At 34.9% G+C, this 21631-nt stretch overlaps 1 protein-coding gene across 2 annotated transcripts in view; it reads left to right on the top strand.

Moving 5' to 3' along the window:
- The first annotated feature begins 637 nt into the window (after positions 1 to 637).
- Positions 638 to 21631, top strand: part of LOC140059993 (son of sevenless homolog 1-like) — a 71764-nt gene continuing 50770 nt past the window's right edge. For both annotated transcript variants that reach the window (XM_072106013.1, XM_072106012.1), the window contains exon 1: positions 638 to 1492. In XM_072106013.1, the coding sequence (XP_071962114.1) occupies positions 1406 to 1492 (87 nt within the window). In that variant the 5' untranslated portion in view covers positions 638 to 1405. The remainder of the gene's footprint in view (positions 1493 to 21631) is intronic.

Raw genomic sequence — 21631 nt, 5'->3', positions numbered from 1 at the left:
AGTTAAAAAAAATAAATAATGAAGGTCTATTATATAGACTACTGTATGCAAAAGCAAAATAAAAGAAATAAGAACTGATTGATTGCAAATATTTATTTATTCAAAATGAGTATGTAAGAAAAATATGAAATAAAGGTAAGTGAAACCTGAGACAACAATCAAAACTTAAGCCTACAGTGGAGAGAGAGAAGGGACTCGGACAAATCCCGTTACGCTATGGCCAAACGTCATACACAATTATCTCACGTTTAGAAAAGATTGGAAATTGCTGAGATGTAGGCATATATGCCTAAACAGTTACTTTGTTTTTGTTATTGTATTTTAAATATTTTAATAATTACATGTTAAAATTGTTATATATAAAGTTAACACTTCTCTTGAAATAATATCATGTGCACAGTACGGATTTAAATTACAATTTTAAAAGAGTAACTCCATGTTAATTATTGAATTATAGGCCTAATTAGCCAACATGAGTTAGAAGATCCAGGCCTGAAAAATTTAAATGTTTTAAAAGGAAAAAATGCTAATTTATAAAGATAATGATATTATTCATGTTTCAAAAGGTAACCTGTTATCATTGGAATGTGTATAAAAAACAAGGGAAAAACAATTTTTATACGCCCTCTTTTCCGTTGCATCATGGGATAGTACTGTACTCCATCTTGCTGCTTCCTCAATTTCTCCCTCTACGCAGTGTATGAGAGTGTAGGCCTGTGGAATTTAAATTGATTATTGCAACATTCTAACACAGATATGTATTTTGACACTTAAATATTAGTTATTCTGGCGTTGTCCAACTATTAAATCGTTTCAATAGAGTTCAATGGTGATCTCATTTATCTATCTCGCTGCTGCTGCGAAGAACCTGGCAAACGCCACTCACTGGCATCATCTCTCTCGTATCCTGGTGGTGGTGTAATAGTGGGTGTACATAGAGGAAGGTCCGAGTTTTTGGGCCTAGCCTAGGCCTAACTAATGTCTGCACTATAATGTAATTCTGGAGATAACCTTTATTTAAAGTTGTACTTGATGTGTCAAGAAAAGTTGCATATTTAACTGAAAGTGCATTTATTTGACACTTTTTAATCATTGATTGTTGTATTGTTAATGTTAAGTCATTGTCAATATTTTTGATTGTCATAAAATAAAAAGGAATACAAACATTGCACCATCATGTAAATGATTCCAAGGAGGTGTCATTTTTGCCATTTCTACTAGGCCTACTAAATGCAGCGTCATTGTTTTGGCTGAATTGTACAAACTGTATGGAACCTAATCCAATTATTCCAGGGTTGAGGAACTTAAGAGCTAAAGTCTGGAGATTACGATAATGATTGTGTAAAAGAATATTTTGCTATTTTGAGCATTGCCTTGTTCGTGGATATTATAACGAAATGTCATAATGGCAACCGCAATCGAGCCAGAGAGTGAAAATCTTGTACAGGCTCCAAGTAAATGGAAAGGACAATTTGTAGATGGCCTAAAGAAGGTATGTAATTTTGTATTTAAGATAAGAATTATAAACATTAAAATTAATGACAAATAAATGTATTAATACTGCTGTACCTTAACCACAGTTTATTTTCAGATACATACCGTACAGGAGCACATCTTAATTTTTCACAGATCACAGCCAATCACATGAAACATGTATAACGTGATTGATGATCTGATTCCAGGTTGATTAGGAATAATAAAGATTGTTGCACCCTATTGTAATAATCACTATCATGCATTGCGAATGAATGTAACATTATTTGATATTTTGATCAGCATATTTTTCCCATTTCTATTTAATCGGGGCTATACTGTACCTTCCTTTGAAGGCCTTTTTTAACTAAGCAAATTTATTCGCACAAATCCCAATGTTTCGCAGAGAACAAAATTTGCACTACTAAAAACTGTACTGTACAACAACACTACTTTACTGTACAAGTGCGATAGCTGCGAATTTAATTTATAACGCGCATGTGGCAAGTTTTTTTATTTACATTAGTGCTCATGAACGTCATTACTTATTTCCTGGGCTCTGATTGCTTGCGTAATTTTTCGCAAAATGTAGAAACTACCAATTTCGTGGAAGCGAAAAACTTAAATAACTAGAGAATTTATTGCAGAAAAGGATTAGGAAGATGGAAAGATATTTATGCATGTGTATAAGCTAATGCTTTCGATTTGCGCAACCTACTGTAATGGAATACAGACTTTAAGTCTGGTTGGCTACTGACAACAGTATGTGGATGCTGTATAGCTACTGTACCTACTCACATGAATAAAAATCTATACTTTTAAAACTAAATTGAGAAGGGAGCTTGGCTCTACAGTAGGTGTATGCAAATAATTTGATGACTAATCACATGTAGATCATACATGTTTGTGCTACAGTACGTCCCTCATACAATAGTTGGGCACCAAGCTTAACAACTTATTAAATGGAGGCATGTATTGCAGATAGCCTATTGTACCTGTACAGTACACCATGGAGGTACTTCCATGAGTACACACACACAAGTTGTGTTTCAGTAAACGCTGCTACAGTACCGTATGTTAAAATCATTCTACCCTTTCTACTGTATGTATGGTCTTTGTTTTCATGCCGAAATTGAATAATAAAATAAAATAAAATCGTCATGACATGTTGCATTAAATCAAACTATAACTCAAGTACTCTAGTATTCTAATGGTATAAAACATAGTGTCTGTTGCATACAGGAAGGTAAAATATGATGTGGAGTTTTGAGTCTTATTACTGCACGTACCTAGATCATCTGAAATAGGCAACATAGTTTTGTTCCAAATTGGTATTCAGAAGGTTTAAAATTGTACTGTTTCTCTACAGTATTAAAACTACAGTATGTTTGCAGTGCACTGTAGGAAAGGGTACTTGTAGGAATAATACATTACTAATAGAATGTGTGGGAAGTTTGAATGTAATCATTATTATTGGTAATTGTGCAATTGTTTTATAGCTGAAGAAAAAATATTAGCTCTTTGTGCATTGAGGTAAACATATTAGTGTATAAGAATAGACGCTTTGAATTTGTATTATTGTAGTACTGTATACAGTACATTTTACTTCAAAATAGCATGCTTGCTTACTGTACATACTGTACTGTAGCTTACCAACACTACTGTATGTGTAATAAATATTGGTATTATGATCACAGAATTAGGTAAAAATGTAGGTTTAAATTATATTTGTTGTGCATAAATTGTTATTATATAATAGTTAATACTACTTTGTTTAATAATCGGTACAATCTCAATCTAGGTACTACTATCGATACCGTGTAACTAATAGTCCCTGGATTCTTGAGAAGGAAATTCTGCAAATGATAATTCAATTGTATTGAACACTATGAATGCATTGTCAATTTAAGCTGACCTTGATTTATTAACCATTTTCAAAAGCCTATTGTAGTTTCTAGACCTAATTTAAACATATCAAAAAGAGCTATTTAATAATCAAAATGATTTAATTTTACATAATTTGGTATTGTGATATGATATTTCTGGCCTAATTTGTTAGTCAATTTGTTATTACTTCAACCAGTAGTCCCATAGCAGACATAAACTGAATAGCTGTGTTTTACACAAAACATTACATTTTCTTCCATAATGGTATTGAATGAATTTATGAAATTAACAATTTGTTGAGGTTTCTTGAAGTTTAGTGACGCAGTTGCAGATTTTTTAAAGGGGCAGCCCAGAGAAATTGTAATTTTAAGTGAGCTGAATTGAATGTAATGCTCTACTGTAACTTTTGCATTGTATTTGCCAGAACTGCAAGATGTTGGTTCTTTTGGTTTATAGTGGTGTTTAGATCTGCAAGACAATTACAGTTTAGTTTTTTGGAACCAAATAAAATCATTAATAACACATATGCATGCGCATAATTTTATTCATAATGTTTCAGTTTCATTATGTAAATTCTTATGAGTCGTAAAAATTCAATAACAACTAGTGACCAATAAGAAGACGTTACATGTGTCAGATTGTGCATTCAGCATTAGTGACTTATGTTTTTACGACACGGGTACGCGAATATGGAGTAAAAATATTGGCGCATACACTACAATAGTCACATGGAATAATAGAGAAAGCAAAATATATGCAAATTTATTTGCTGGAACGGAGCAGGTGTGAAAGGCGCTAAATTACAGATTCCCATAACATTAACAGTCTTCTGATAATTGAAGACATCCAAAGTTGTTGGAAGGTCGATGGTAAATATTTGAATAGCTATTTGGATTGAATCTTCTTTTTCCTTTAATTTCTACTTCAATGTATGAGTATGTCATTGTCACATTCCCAATAAAAACAAATTTGAAATTTACATTATTAATAAAATACAGGGTTCGTACGCGTCCTTAAATTCCTTGAAAGTCATGGAAAAATAAATCTCTTTTTTCAAGTACTGGAAAGTCCTTGAAATTGGCATTTGTCCTTGAATGTCCTGAAAATTGTTAAAATACAATAAAGTTATATGAATTCTTTTTAATAAAGTTTTGAAAACACTGAACAATAAAAGTATTAAGTATGAAAGTACATGGAAGATAACAACGTTTGTACGTGCCGACTTTTCCGCCGCCGATAAATGCTCGTACATGAAATAGGCTTTCTTATCAGGTTGGTTGTTGACTGCAGAACGCCACTGGCCAGTGATGTTCAGATGACAATCACCTTGAAAAAACTTTGCCCAACTATTCTTTTGTTCCCCCACAGTACATTATTGCATAATAGCTATTACTATTGAAATAAATACTTGGCCCTTTTTGTGTTCCGATTTTGTTTAAAAATTAATTTAACGAATGTAATATTGTAAACATGCATAGCATTTTAGCATTACACTTTAATTAGTGACTATACTCGCATTCTATTTATAGCCTCTGATAAGCTATAAATAGAATGCGAGTATAGTGACCTCTCTCAGCGAGGCTCTCTCACACCGCAAGCGCGTATATTAGCGGTCTCTATATGGCTGCCGATGAGTTTTTTATCGTGCGTTTCTCGTCAGTGGAAATCTATCCAACATGCCGCGTACATGCTTTTTTCAAGAGTCCTGGCTTTTTGATAGCAAATTTTCCCCGTGGATTAACCGTGCGTCAATAAAAACGGAGGCAAAGTGTAAACTATGTAGAAAAACATTAGATATCTCCAACATGGGACGGTCGGCGTTAATATCTCATCAAAACGGAAAAAAGCATAAACAACAAATGGAGTTGAGGTTTAACAATACGACGCAAGAAGTTAATCAATTTTTTAGTAAGTCCAACCCAACAACATCCACCAGTAAATCTAATAGTACCATCACCAGTATTATTGAACAACAAGACATACCAGGAACTAGTGTTGATAATAGTATACCGAAACGTACGAACCCAAGTGGCCCGGCGACGATGCAGTATTTCAGTAGTAGTGAGGAGATTCGTAAAGCAGAAATATTGTGGGCCTTATTCATGACTAACCGGCACTATTCGAACAAGTCGATGGATGAAATAAATGAAGTATTCCAGGCGATGTTTCCAGATAGTGGAATAGCTGCAAAATTTAGTTGTGGTGAAAAAAAGTCTGCTTATGTTGTTAATTATTTAGCGCCATATTTTAGGTAAGTTTTGTTTGATATCGATTGATATAGGCCTACAATTTAGATTAAATAAATAATTGTAATAGGCATTTCTGTATTGAGTAATAGCCTGGTGAGTATGAAAAACAAATGTTTTTAGTCTAAGTTTTGTTCATTTTAGGTCATTACTTCTGAAACGTGTTACGGATGAGTCAGATTACGTTCTACTATTTGATGAAAGTCTAAACAAAGGTACACAACTAAAGCAAATGGATATCCATGTCCGATTTTGGGCTAACAACCACGTGGAAACTAGATTCTTTGATAGTACATTCATGGGTCATGCTACTGCTGAGAAAGTCGTCACCGATTTTAAGATATGTGCAGACAAACTAAATCTCGCAAAATTACTTCAAATCGGTATGGATGGTCCAAACGTCAATTGGAAGTTTTATAAACTTCTCTCTGCCGATATAAAGACGAATTACAATACATCAGTTCTCAACATTGGGTCGTGTGGCCTTCATGTAATGCACAATGGGTTTCAAAGTGGTGTGCAGTCAATTGATTGGAAGGTCTACGACATACTGTCTAGTTTACAAATACTGTTCAAAGACACCCCTGCTCGTCGGGAAGATTTTGAGAACGCTACTGGCACACATGTGTTTGGCCTTAAGTTTTGTAAACACAGATGGGTGGAGAATGCTGCAGTTGCGAAGCGGTTTCTCAGTGTTTTTCCGCACCTTAAAACGTACATCAAGCAGGTGACCGAAAAGAAAATAAATGACCCAAAAACAAAGTCGTATGACACTCTGAAGGCTGCTTCAGTAGACTTATTTACGGTGCCCAGAATGCACTTTTTTGTGATGGTGGCCACACAAATGGAAACGTTTCTTAAAAAATATCAAACAGATCAACCAATGATACCGTTTCTTGAGAAAGATCTAGTGGCATGTTTGAGAGGGCTATTGAGATTGGTCATTAAACCAGACGTCCTTTCCGGGCTCGTGAATGGCCAAAGTTTCACTAACTTTAATATAGATGAAACGAAAAACCATTTACTTGCTAACAAAGTAGACTGTGGAATATTAGCTTCAGAGCATATAAAGGAGTTGATCAAGAAAAAGAAGGTGTCCGAGTTACAAGAACTCAGGTTTAAAAATGAGTGCAAGTGTTAAGAAAGTGCTATCTAAATGCCCACTTGGTTTCAGAATCGTTCAAAAAGCGAAATTTCTCGATCCAAGAAATTTTTGTTTAAGTGGTAATGCGCGATCTCTTAATGTTGGTAGACTAAAGGCTGTATTAAAAATATTAGCAGACAACCAAAAAATCAACCATGACATGTGTGATGAAATTGTTAATCAGGCAAACGAATTCTATGATTTTGTTGTGTTAAATAATTTATCAGATTTCACTGAATACGATCCTAAATGTAGAATTGACGAATTTTACTATGACCGCCTTAGCAAAACCACTAAGTATCACGCATTCTGGGGGGTAGTAAAATTGATTCTAATGCTTTCCCATGGCCAGGCGACTGTTGAGAGAGGTTTTAGTGTAAACAAGGAGGTAGCGGCTGTCAATATGTCAGAGAGTACATATGTTTCGAAGCGCGTTGTATGCGGTCACATAGCTTCAGTTGGTGGTGTTTTGTCTGTAAAGATAACGCCCCAATTAATTACTTCTGTGAGTGGGGCTAGGCAATGCTATAATCTCCATCTTGATAATGAAAAACGTAAAGCGGCAGAATCTTCAAAGGCTATTAAGAGAAAATCGACGATCGATGAGTTAGATAACTTAAAGAAAGCCAAAAAAAGATGTATTGCTGATATTATGGGTTTAGAAAAATCGTCTGCAAAGTTTTCCGATCAAGCTGAAAGTAAAGGTAGTCTTACCCTCATTGCCAAAGCTAATAGCTTGCGTAGAACCGCTTCTGAAAAAAAAGAGCAATTAGCTCAACTAGAGGAAGACATTAGACATAAATTAGAGGAAATCAAAAATAGCTAGGCTATTGTGTAGATTAAATTAGCAGAAATTGCTAAGTTGTAAAAAATAAACAATGTAAAAATCGTAAAGATCGTTTTGAATAAAGTTCAGAGTGAATTAGAATATGGTTTGATTTCTTTTATTTATACCTTCTAAAAAAAACATACGATATACAGAAACGGCATTTAAACTCCGAATTCCGAACGAATTGTAGAACGTCATCCTATAGTAGTATCAAATTACCAAATATCGTCGACAGTGCAGTGACTATGGAAACATCAGCCTTTGTTCAATACACGCCGTGACTACCCTCGATAGGCGCGGAAGTCTGGCGCGGTTCCACAAAGGCTTTACCAGGGAGTTGTTACAACTCTTTACGCTTTACTACCGTTACGTGTCATTTTACTCGATTTCCCACGCCTATGTTTTCAGTACTGTATGTTTTTTTAGTGGCTACAGTTAGTACTTGAATTTCTGAAAAACATCGTAACTACGAATTCATTTTTTTTTTATTAATCTGTTGAACTTAATATTTAGGTATAATAATGTCCTTGAAATTTTAAAATGTTGACATTGAATGTCCTTGAAATGTCCTGGAATTTTACTAGCTCACAGGTGTACGAACCCTGAAAATAGCATTACCATATTTTAAGTTCTGTCATCAAAGATATATTATAAATACTGCCATATTATACAATATTACATAGCCTATGTAAATACGCTAACGTGATTGGTTGAAACTGCATCACATGACTACCGCTGCGAGGATCGTAAATCATATATATTCTCGAGAACGATGATATTGACTGTGTAATTTTCGCGTAATTATCGTGTCTCCTGTCATTAAACATATAGATTCTCGAGTACGATGATATTGACTGTGTAATTTTCGTGTGCCAACACTCGCGTTGCCGATAAATAAACAAAAGTCATCAACTCGATCTTGAACTCGGGTGGAATTGTCACTCCATCGCAAGACAACGCTTCAACCGTTGCGCCACGGAAGTTGCTTGAAGAAATTAATCTTCTAAACTATTTAAACTATGCATACATAGCGCCCTCATTTGTTATAAGTTCACCCTAAATGTGATGAAACACCGTTTGTGATTGGTCAATACTCACGGTAGTAACCTAGTAACTAGTACGCGCTGAACATCCGGTGATTCAGCTCCTCGAAGATCGAGAAGAAGACGAATTGTTTATTCGGCCTACCTGATTATAATATTATTATTTTTAATAGGCTTATTGATGGAAATTCTTCTGTTAGTTTAAACGACCTAGGCCTAAGTGAATATTTTGTTGCCAAGGAATCATTAATTAGTAATTATCTGTATATTATTCTTCGCAAGGTACAGTAAGGTGTCTAGGCAGGCTTGTTTAAATACAATACAAATACTATAGGAGGCCTAGCCTAGCTTCACCCAACCCAGCAGACTTGTTCTTGGCTATATAATATAACAGATATTGCCTTTTATATCGGTTAAATATAAGATTTGACATCCCCTCGGGAATGATATTAAGTTCGAGGGGAATATATATTTCCCTCAGCTGGCGCTTCGGGAAATATATATTCCCTCGAACTTAATATCATTCCCTCGGGGATGTCAAATCTTATATTTAACCTCTAAGCAGTCAATATCTGTATAGTATTATATGTCCATACTGCGTTGAAACACCGGTTCTCATCAGATCACTGAAGTTAAGCAATGTTGGGCCTGGTTACGTTCTGGATGGGAGACCGTCTAGAAATAGCGGCTACTGATACAGTACACCAGAGAGTGATGGTGTAATGATAATATTGGACTTTGATAGGCGTGGGCTCGAGGTTATCTGTACCATACCTGTACTAATTGCATCCTAAAGGCAAGATGCTTTACTCTTATTGCCTCATCCTTCGGATGGGATGTAAAGCCGTTGGTCCCGTGTACTTAACTGCACGTTAAAGAACTTGGTACACTATTTGAAAAGAGTAGGAAATCGTCTCCCGTTGTACTGATCTGGTAGGCGCTGGCTGCCGTGGGTCCGTGGAGGGCCTAATCTGAATTTCCTCAGTTTCCAGTTAAGCTTGAGGACCATACATTAACATTTAACATTTACTGAGAAGGTACCTTGTACAGAAGGAAATGCCCAAACTTTAGTGTGTGCATGAAGACCATTGGCATTAGAAAACAAAAATAACCACTCACTACTTAATACTACTGTAGCCTGGCTTTCGTGTACCTCTAGAACACTGAGCTTGTGCTGATGGCTGGGGTTGGATTATAGCTTAAGTAAGCGGGTATACCAACAAGTTACACTACAGTAATAATAATAATAATAATGTATTTAGCTAACTATGGAGTAGCTTTTGTGTGTCAGGGAGTTGAGAAATTGTGTTTATACTTAAATAATATAAAGTAGAAAATTATGTTAGAGTACTGTACTGTAGGACAAACAACTGACCAACATGTATGCATAACACAAGTTCCCAATCTTGTCGATTCTGAACTGAACGGTCTTCACAAGCAAAAAATGCAGTAGATCAGTAGTATTGTATTGTACAGTCGACTCCGCCTAAGTCGAATTTGTGTAAGTCAAAAAATTGCGGAAGTCCCAATTCTTTCCTATACATTACTGTGTAATTTTGATTTGTAAGTCAAATTTTTCTAAGTCTAAATTCATCTAAGTCGACGTCTTTTTGCGGTCCGAATACACACATTCTTTAGTGATTTATATCGTATAAGTCGAAGTTACAAATCACGCGGCAACAACGCGCTAAAAAAGCGATGAAACGTACAGTACGTAATTTGATAAACAAACGACAGAGGTGATAATGTGGGACCATATCGGTTCTCTCAAGCAGGTTGTATAGTATAGGTGGCGTCCTACAACTCGCGCTAGTATAATTATACTGTATGAGTGTTTTTAGAGTTGAGAACTTGAGCGGCGTTTTGTGGGTACCAATTTTGTGCTAGACAGATGGCAATAAACAATGGATACCGATTTCGAATAAGAACCGAAATGTATTTATTATACGTTTTCATACGGCTTAAAGTGGAGCTACACTCAGACTTTCTCAGCTTATATTATGTTTAAGTATGTTTAATTGAAAGTGATTACATAAAAAAAACAAGGAAAATACAGAAGTAGTTTCCAAAAACTCATTTCTAAAAAATCGGTCAGAAAATAGTGTTTTTTAATACATTACACTTTTTCAGTAACTTAGGGGTTATTAGTTTACAATACGTCGCGAAACGCGTTACACTTAGCAACTGACGCGTTTTAGTCGCCGGTGAACGCATGGGTGAAATGTCTCCCCTTTGGTAAATTATGTGTCGAAAAATGGGGAATACATTTTATACGATTTGTTTAGGCCTAAGTAATATTTCCGATAAAAATGTCAGTATAATCAGGGAGCAACTCCCTGGTATAATTTACATGTATTGTAACCTCATGATTTGCACTGTACAACAACAGCATAATAATTAAGCTAGGCCTAGCTAAGCCATCTGCTCAGCCTAGCTAGCCTTGAATTTTTTGTCTAGGCCTATATGCATTCATGGGTTTGAAAATTCTTGGTCGTTTCGCCCCATTTATCATTCCTGGGTTTTCTCGCACATTAGAATTGTGAAACACAAAATCCTATACAGAACAAGAGTAGTAAAGCGATGTGGAAGCTTAGGCCTGACTGAAAAGCAACTATTCAGGCACCCTATCATGGCCCATATGATGGGTAGGCCGAGGTTGGGTGACAGCAGAACAAACTTCACTGCTGAGTGTCAGCCTAGCAGCTGGAGCCCAAGCAGCATCGGTACATACCTACACTCTAGTAGGCCTAGGCCTAGCTTTATTGAATATATAGCCACATCTTTCTCAAATCTCGTTAGATTTGACATTTTAGTAATAAGTCTCATAATCACATTATTACACTGTGAAACATGATAGGGTCACATTCAGAATGTTTTAATATACTTTTTGCCCGTCAAAAATAACATCGCGACAAAATAACAGATCGCCAGCTGCAGTAGTGTGATTGTGAAAAATGTCACGTGATCATACTCCCTAGCAAAATAAAAAACCCAATTGGACCCGAACGGGGGAAAGTGTCTATTTACGCAAAATTGCGCAATGTATACGCGATAACTATACCAGAAATGGAAAGATCTGGAAAAATTACATAAAACTACATTTAAAATTTTTTTTTTTGTGAAGAAATTAATTTTTTAGGATTATTCAAATATACCCCCTTTTTGCATGTAAAAGAATAGGAAATTACAAGGTATCCCCCCAAAACGCAAAAAGGCGTGATTTTCAAGAAACTCGTACTCATTGAAAAAAAATTCAAAAAAATATGAAGTATGGGGGATGATATTTTTAAATAATAGTTGAAATGTATGAAAAATAGTAATTTTCTGGGTGGAGCTCCACTTTAAACCATAAAGAAAATACAGTTTATCATTGCCGATAAAAGAGGCTTAGCATTTATTATGCCTAGCTAGCTAAGCAAACTCAATTCAAGAAGGCTCATTGTGTGGGCCGCGATCGCGCGTAGTGTAGTGTAGGCCTAGGCCTAGCATTTTTTTTACAAATCTGTAAGTCGAAGTTTGCATAACTCGTATTTTTATACCGGTCCCGACTTAGGCGGAGTCGACTGTAGTTTTATTTTTAAAAGCTTTTTGAATTCATTTTAATTTTTAATTGTTAGCTACATAGAACCGCCCTGTCTAGATTCGGCTTATTCATACACATTTATTTAAAATTGATGGTACGAACGTAATTTACATACAGACTATAATCAAATGCAAGGAAGTAGATGTGGAAGAAAACCTATTTAAAGCTTGGTTCACACACAGACACAATGCAGCAATGTACAGTAACGCAACACAATTGGGTTGACCAATCACAAGCGACAGTTTAAATGATCCATTTCATTTATTAACAGTGGGCTTGCATTGCGTCCAAGTGGGAACCAAGCTTACAGTAAAGGGTGTACTGTTACAATATACCATGAGTTGAAGCCTATGCTCGCGCTAACCGCTCGCCAATTCGCCAATGGCGACTGGAGTCTCCATTTGGCGAAAATAATTATTGCCTCGTTCGCCAAATTGGCGAAAATACATTTCCAAGCCTAGGCCTAGCCTGGTCGGCGTGACTTCTATGGGAGCGAGAATTCGCCACACTTCAGTACTTTCTGACTCGGGTACACTTTTTACCACCACAGCATTTTATATGACGACGTCACGATCGCCGTGTTCATTTTTTTAGTTCTGTTTAAACATGCGCAGAGCGTGCCTCGATGACGTTTTAATGACACACAGTTAATGTGATTGGTTCGTGGCCGGTCGTCGTCGACGTGATGATGGGCGAATAAAAGGGGAAGTCCCTATTCTTCGACGTAGAAAATGAACTTCAAGAAGAAAATGTAAACAGAAACATGTGGACGAATACTTCCGTAAACGAGGCTGTTCTGTTATTTAAAAAGGGGAATTTTAAATTTAACAAAGTATTTACCTCAATAGTATAATGTTAACATGTTTAATTTTATTTCCCTTTCGATTATTCTAACCGAAAGTTGCGCTTTAAATTGAATAGCTAAGAAACAACGTACTATACTACACAACGGCAACCCTGGCCAAAGCGCGTTTGCGTTTCGGCCCATAGAATGGGTTATGGCCGCTGCATAGCAAATTCAAAGCTTCTTAAATTTCTGCGGTACATTTCTTTCTAACGTACTTGTTTTATATAATAGATTGATAAATATTCCACTTATTAAATAATTTAATAAATCGGTAAAGTTGACATTTCGAAGCAAATATTCCATGATGAGAGGCGACATTTTTCGACATGCCTCGTGTGCGGCGAAGACTAGTTCAGAAAATGGAACAGTCCACTGCGGGGGTTATCCAATCATTAATTAACGCGCTAATACATGCATACCATGCACATTGCCTGGGCGACGGTAATTTAGTAATAAGCGGAGAACTGAATCCCCCGTAAGGAAAATGGTAAACACTGATATTTATGGTAGGGATTATTTTTTTCAGTGGTTGGTCTTGTTGGTTTCTTCGCACCAGGTCCACGCAAAGTCAAATAAAACGATGTGGTTTATCAAACAGAAATATAAATTAGCTTTAATTCAATACTAAATTAGCCAGATTTTGATAATGAGAAAGACTCAAAAATTGAATTTTTATCGTTAAAATTGACATATGAGGCGGATGTACATAATAATAATAACCGATTTACATATCAAAATAAAGAGTATTTAAAGCCTGATAACATGCAACAAAAATTACTCCACCACCTATTAAGGACCTCGTGCGATCGGGTGCGAAAATGGGTAGGTGTTTTCCAAAGTTATTTTTAGCGCGCAGATTTCGGCTCGCCGGCTTTTGTACCTCATTTTTAACTCGCGTTTTCTATTAAAATATTTAATAAACATAGATTAAAAATATATAAAAATAATCCCTTAAACAAGATCTTTCCAGGCATATAATTTTTATTCTCATGGGTACATAAGACATAGTATATTTTTAACTTCAAAGACACGTCACTTTTTGAAATTTCACGAACGTGATAAAATCGCGGTAACGAAAATCAGCTTCATTGGGATACCTAATAATAATATAAATGTAAAAGAAGTAAAATAACAAACAAATACATGCATTATTTATTTAATAAACATTTTTGCGAATTTTTATGGTTTTTTAAAGTTGGCTAAAGGATTTTCAATTTGGCTAATGTTTTTCAAAACTTTTTGCCATTTTGGCGAACGAAAATTTGACCTTAGCGCGAGCGTAGGAAGCCATACATTTTTGATATGTTAAATTGTTACAGTACATACTTTTTACTGGGTAAACATAACAGATCAATTGTGGTCCACCTCTCATATAACCAATTACATTATGAATCAACTTGTAAGAATAGAAATGACATCATTCAGTAAGAATAGACTACTATAAAAGGAAAACTTTCCACTGACATTGACAATGACCACTTTTGATTTAATTGTGAACCAATTTTTTTTTGTACAAAATGTTCAGTAATTGATAAATAAATTATAAAATGATTGATTGTTGCATAAATTGCATAGATCCCCATGTTTGGCACCAGGTGTACAGTAACTTTGAATTGGTTTCTGTTTAAGGTACACCCTTTTAATACATGATCACTGACAGTATAGTTACAGTACAGTACAAGTCACCAAATCTTACTGTACTGTTAGTAATCACATGGACTTCCTTTACTTGGTGAGTTGCCATAGTCGAAAGAGAAATGCAGAAAGCATTCTCATTCATGTGGCTCAGTAAGTTTATACCGAGTGATAGCATTTGCACTGGTTTGAGGTTAAACTGTCTAGTAAGTTTCAGTGGTGGGCAAGAAGAATTAACGATGTGGTTCAGAAAGTCCTCTAATCAGAAGTTATGGTAAAACGAACAGTACTACTTGGTCAAAAAGTACAGATGCGATTACGGATACAGTAGGTACAGAAAGTACAGTACCAAACAGTGTGTAGACTAAATCCCTTCGAATTAAATTTAAACTAAAAGGACCTTGGTCTATACTGTATCTCTGTCTCTCTACAGTATGTATAACATTAACACCCAATGCAAGTTATATATATTCATGGTATAAAGTAGATGTTTGTCAATCAATTTCTATCATTTTTGGTTCATTGTGTTTTAACTTTCCAAAATGTACAACAATACACAAATTAAGAATTACGTAAATTTGTTGGTGGTGTCATTTGAACATATCATGGGCTAATGACTCACTGCTGAGTCAAAACCTTTCCAACAAGGATCCAATCATTTGGAATTGTGCCAAAAAATTTCCAAAATTTTACTGTGATGTACAATGAGTAAGACTAAGCCAAGATTTAATCTGAAATATTATACAATGAATCACTCCTAAATTTTAAGATAGAGAAATGTCAAAATGTAATGAGATCAAATTTGAAAGATATATTGAATATGTTTTGTTGTACAGTAGATGTAATGAAGAGAAAATTAAGTTTTTGTTGTATGTCAATAGATGAGCAACAAAATACAATTGTTTCGCTATACTGTAGTACTAATCACAGAATCAAGGGCCCAGGTTGCTAAGCAACCCTCATTAATATTCACCTTTTTGAATGGATTAGATGTACTACTGTAGTTCGTAGTACTACGAGTGGAATAAAAACATTTAACAACAATTTAGAGTCACATACTATTATCTCTACAAATTATTGCTATTTATAATTTTACAAATAACCTGAATATATTATTTTGTTAGAAGATAAATTGTGCTCTGTAATAGTAATAGACTTAAAGCCTCATTCGCACTAGGAGAATGGTAAATTTAACCAACGTAAACCTTACCCAAGGTAAATTTGACCATTTCACGCAGCAAGTTTTAATATGGTTTTACCAAAATATCTGTGATGTTAAAGAATATGAACTTGCATGGTGAATGCTATGTGATAACCTGAGTTGAGACATAGATTTTACTTTTACCTGGCGTGGTTACTTTTTCCGAGATCATGGTCATTTCTACTGGGCAGGCAGTGGTCAGTAAAAATAACCATTGGACTTTGTTAATTTACTATACTAGGGAATTGTACTGTAGTCAGTGTTGGATTGGATTTTTTCTGGTCAATTTAACCGGCGACTTGGTTAATTTTACCAAATTAAAGTCCAGTGCAATCGAGGCATTTGTCTGTTTAGTGTTAAATGGAGTAACAGAAAATACCAAGACTGTATTATTATTATTATTCATTGGGATGATAATTGATATAAATTGTAAAACTAGATTTGAACTCGTCACTATGGACGAGTTAGGTTATCCGCACGACAGATGCCACGTGCACGTCATACGTTAGAATATTTCACACAGAAAAACTATTATGCCATTGTGACCATTGTGTGTGATGATAATTGATATATAAATTGAAAAACTAGATTTGAACTCGTCGCTATGGACGAGTTAGGTTATCCGCACGACAGATGCCACGTGCACGTCATACGTTAGAATATTACGCACAGAAAAACTATTATGCCATTGTAAACCTGAAGAAAAGAAAATGTTTTTCAAAATAATACTGTAAGTATCTATCTAAAAAGGTGAATATTATATGTAACTTTATGTGTTATTTAATTTCTGAACAAAGATTTTTAAAAAAGGGTTATACTGTAGCCTAATTATTAATTAATTAATTCTGTAACTTTTTTTTATTTTATAGAAAACAAAATAATTTGTAATTGACCCTTCCTTCTATAGTATTATATGGTATGGTGAAAAGGTTACTTGAAAAGTGTTGATCCTATACTATTAGACGACTGATAATTAAAAGTTAATGAATTGTTTTAGGAAATCAGATAGCAAACATATTAATTAGTATGCAAAGATAATTAAACAAGATAAAGTTCTTTTCAGCTGAATATTAATCACCGACAGTTCAATTTTAAATAACCAAACATTTTATAAACCAGTCTACATTATCTTATACTGTGTTTTAGAAGTGCACCCTCTATAATGTTTACAATTGTTTTTAGTAAGTAACTGTCAATCCTTTATGATTCAACAAGTGTTCATCTCCAGATATTAGTTAAATATACTTTTTTTAATATATAGACTTTCAGTCTGTCTTGTTCCTAATGTCCTGCGCCAACATTGTCCTTGCCAGACAACTTTTGACATTGATTTTTTTTAAATAAAGGGAATGTTGTGCCAGTGGAACCAGACCTACATTTAGTAGTACAGCAAAAAATGCAACGAAGACTTGTTGAATATAAAGCATGGCTTAATTCAAGGTATTGAGAATTGAGGTATACCTCAATACTAAAACTGCAAGATCTTTACTTGAATTTCAGGACAGAAGTTGTGGGCTATGTTTACACTTAAGCCACAAATGGTTTAGCATTATTTACAAATATTTACAAAACATCTGCGGCTAATATTGATGAGGCCCTCAACATTTAAAAAGGAGAATGATAGAAACATGAAAACGAGTCCCTGGATATAATATACAGCCCAGATGTGGATGCGTAAAGCGCAGTGAGCTGGTCCATGAATGTTAAACGATTCAAAGTGACACCGCAGTCATGCATGCATAAAATGTATAGCGCTCCAATCCAACGTATGTAAATAATGGAACTCTGCGGTTACCTACAGTATTATACAGTATGTGTGGCTTGACTGAAGTTTAGCAATAGCATACCGTTTACTGTAGTTTACATAGCCTCTGATTATTTTTTTCTAGGCTGTCTGCCGATTCCTTTCAATTTCAACTTCAAGTTTCAGTCAGAAATCATGTAAACATTTCATTTGTTCATCAATGACTTCATCGTGTCATAACCCATTCCCAAAATCGATGATTTATAAACTGAATGTTTGTAAAATATATGTTTTACTGTACTGTACAAACATGACCAAATGTTAGTTTTCAAGTTAAAGAATCTGATCCTGCCTGCTATGCCTATTTATGAATTTGAGCTTGAGTATTCATAAATAGATCATAGAGTGACAGTGAAAGACATCCCCTTCGCATATTACTATTTATGATCTGTCAGCCACAGAAAGTATTATAATAGAATTTTATTGGAAATTGTTATTAAATACACTGCAAGTTATTATTTAATCAAATGAACTTCAGTCCAGGGTTTATGTATCAGCAACCCTGGTACAATGAATATTCATATTGTTACTGGCCCCTGGGAATCAATTTGACCTGGTGAACTTTGTATCAAGGTCTAAAATGTATTGGGTTTTACAAAATTATATATACTCAATTGGTGACAATAACTACTTTTCAACGTTTATTTTATGGATTGTATACACAGATTAGTCTGCTTTTCTTGGAAATTCTCAACTTCAGATAAAGATTTGCTCAATGCATTTCTACTATTGAGACCTCTTCAATGTTTTGACCAAAAATTGGATCTGAAAAAAATAAGAATATTTACCTGAAAAAACTATAATATAAAGTAAAATGAGTCAAATTGGCTGGCAGTGCAGTGTCAGTCAATAAGGTTTTGGTTAATAATTTAACCATTTATTTTGTCTTTGTACATGGAAGTGATTAACTTTTAATACTAAAATTACAAAATGATAATAATACTGATTTTATTAATCTAATAATTGTTCATGTTTTTGGGGGACAATACATCTTTTAACTATTCAAGTAGCCAAGTCAATCAAACAAAATGATTGAGCTTGCCTTGCTAAGATAGGAACTTCAGTCCTTTGATCTTATGATTGGCTGTGACAAATTCAGGCAACAGTTCGCTGTTACGCACAGCCGTTATTTTTCATGAAATTGTAAAGTTATAACTCATTGATTAATTTACAATTACATTTTTTGAATAAATAAGTAAGTACCAATACACGGTTTAACAAAAATTGAGGAAGCCAATTGGCAAACCGAAAATTAGTAAAACATTTAGGAGGCATGGAACTAATCGTGTCGCAACCACAGAAGAAACTTTGATCTAACAAATTCTTGTTACTACTAATACTACTACAGTACATTCTGCAAAATCTATTCTCGCATTTGTATGTGTCGGCTTATATACGCATATTGGTATTCATATTTCTATCTTCCAAATCTGGGAAGAATTCCTTGAGTTTTTTGTTCAGCGGAATTAGTAGTTGTTTGTAGAAATTGTGCGACCAATCAGAGCTCAGGAAATGAGGTATGATATTTTCATGAGCACTCAGCTAAGCTGGGGAAAAATTGTTAAAAGTATAGCACGCTTTTTTTCTCTTTTTGATGTTGGATTTGTCCAGTGGAAAACAGACTTTAAAGGTAGAAGTCACTTGAAGTGCATCATTGTAATTACTGTATTAGATGCTGATGCCAGAGATCTTTAAATAGCGCCCTCTATGTTTGTGTATCATAAAAAATGAAAGCGCCCTATATGATTTAACCACATTTTATAAAGTCTCCAGATACTTAATTTTTCCAATTTGGAATCTGCATTTGTAAACTCTACCAGGAGAGGATCCAGGATTTTGATGTAGAGGAGCCCACAGACTAAGTATTTGAGCCACAATCCATTTATTTAAGGCAAGCCAAATGATCACTGTAATTTCCATTATATTGGATAATAAAAGGAATCTGTATGTGTTATATAAAGCACATAAACATAAACACAACATAAAAGGCACAATATAAACTACTGTACTAATCTCTGAGGCACTTAACTTGTCCACAATTGTTGGGAAGGCATGCATAGCACCACTAATTAATGGAAGTAATTGTGCTGAACTGGGACACCCACCTAAAATCAAAATCTTCATGCAGTTGGAAGAGAACACCAACCTAAAATGTCTTCCACCCCAAGTCTAAAGCTTAGGCTAATAAACACAGCACCCACCCCAAGACAACTATTTTTGCCCACCTACCCGTAGCTTTTTGACAATCGTCCCTTAAACTAACAACATCCATGCAGCATATTAAAAACCAAATCCAAAGTTTTAAATATTTTTCATTTTTTTATGCCAATTTAAACTTAAAAGGATAACTTTCAGTGTATACTATGCTGGATTGCGCACATGTGTATGAACCCATACAACTTCCATCTCTCTGTAGAGTCTATTCGTGTTGTGCCATTGAAAAAACATTGCTCATTCTTCACCAGGGACAGTGGATGCAATTAGTCTACTCTCTCAAAAGATGTATGGGTTTGGATGTCCGTTGACTCCTTGTCCAGGAACACTTGTTTTATCACCAAAAAGAACCAGAAACCTACACCAGGATGTTGTATTCAATTATATATTTTAATTTTAAGTCGTTAGTAAATTAATCACTATCAGATATGTGATAATCCCTATGACACAGGGGCTTTTTGTGAACCAGTTCACCAGGGTACCCTTACTCCTCTTGAAAGATGAACTAGGTTCTATAAATTGCACACAGGCAAACTGCGTACTGGACTTACGGTTTATAGTCCTTATACCAAAAGAGTTGTTCCACCACTAGTGGAATCGGCCTCAAACCATGTTGATATTGTTGAGTCTTTAGGTACGGTAAACGGCGCCCCTGCCTTAAATGTTTGACCATTTTACCTGCGCAGTTCCCCCGACTTAACTGCTTTGCCACCCAGCTCGCAGATAATTTGAAATCGGTAAATAGAAAAAGATATATTTTTTTATCAGCCACATAAATTTCATGCCAAAAGCTATACAGATTATCGTAATGGCATAAAAATATTCATTTAAATAATTTTAATTATTAAAATAATTGTTAATATAATGTTTAATTTACAAAATAAATACCATTGGTATGTACTCTATGGACTGCAAAATATTAATAAAATCCTATTATGGATAAGTTCTAAATTTAATATAAAAACGGTGGTCTTCCGTACAAAAACCATTGCATTACTGTATGCATTTTTATGTTCCAATTTCAACTGCCACGCAACAACTTCAGACATGTTAATTCACCATTCCTTTGTTCTGCTTTTGCTTTTTTGCTTTAAATGTTATCCTTTAGATAGAAATTGCAAACAGTTTAGATAATATTCATTTTCTCCTTTTGCTCGAGAAAATAGAGTAAAAAAAAGATTTGCTAGTAAGGTTAATTCTTAAGTATGATAATTACATGTATAGTCAGACAGTTGATTGTGCACAATGAAACCTGCTTCATATTCCATAGCGCAATCAGCCATCTTAAACGCAGCCTTGAAATTATGCAAATTAGCAGCTGGATATTCATGAGATTGTTCCAGGACAGCCAGCCAGCCAGCTATCTCTTCAGTCTTCCCGGGGCAGTGTTGTTAATGCTCTCTCGGAGCTTACTGATGAGCTAGGCAAAAATTAGCAGTGGAGGAGGAGATTCTTTGTTCATTGTGACCTATGACCCTTTATGATGTTTTCAGGCATTGTTTTGTGGGTATAGGCTAACACAAAAGACACTTGATCAATTACTCAGCTGTAAGCATAGCAAAGTACTCTACAGTCGCATTCATTCCAGCTGGCCTGGGTATCGCCATTGCTAATTATTCATCTCGGTAAGCATCCACTTATATCGTAACTACTATAGAGAAAGTACAATAATTTCTAATGAGATGTTATTTATTTTCATTATTACATTAACCGTTGACCTGTTTG

This window comes from Antedon mediterranea, chromosome 10 (assembly GCF_964355755.1).
Source record: "Antedon mediterranea chromosome 10, ecAntMedi1.1, whole genome shotgun sequence".
In the NCBI taxonomy this organism is placed as follows: domain Eukaryota; kingdom Metazoa; phylum Echinodermata; class Crinoidea; order Comatulida; family Antedonidae; genus Antedon; species Antedon mediterranea.
Note: the sequence above shows the minus strand (reverse complement) of the source record. Positions and strands in the feature narration are given on the sequence as shown.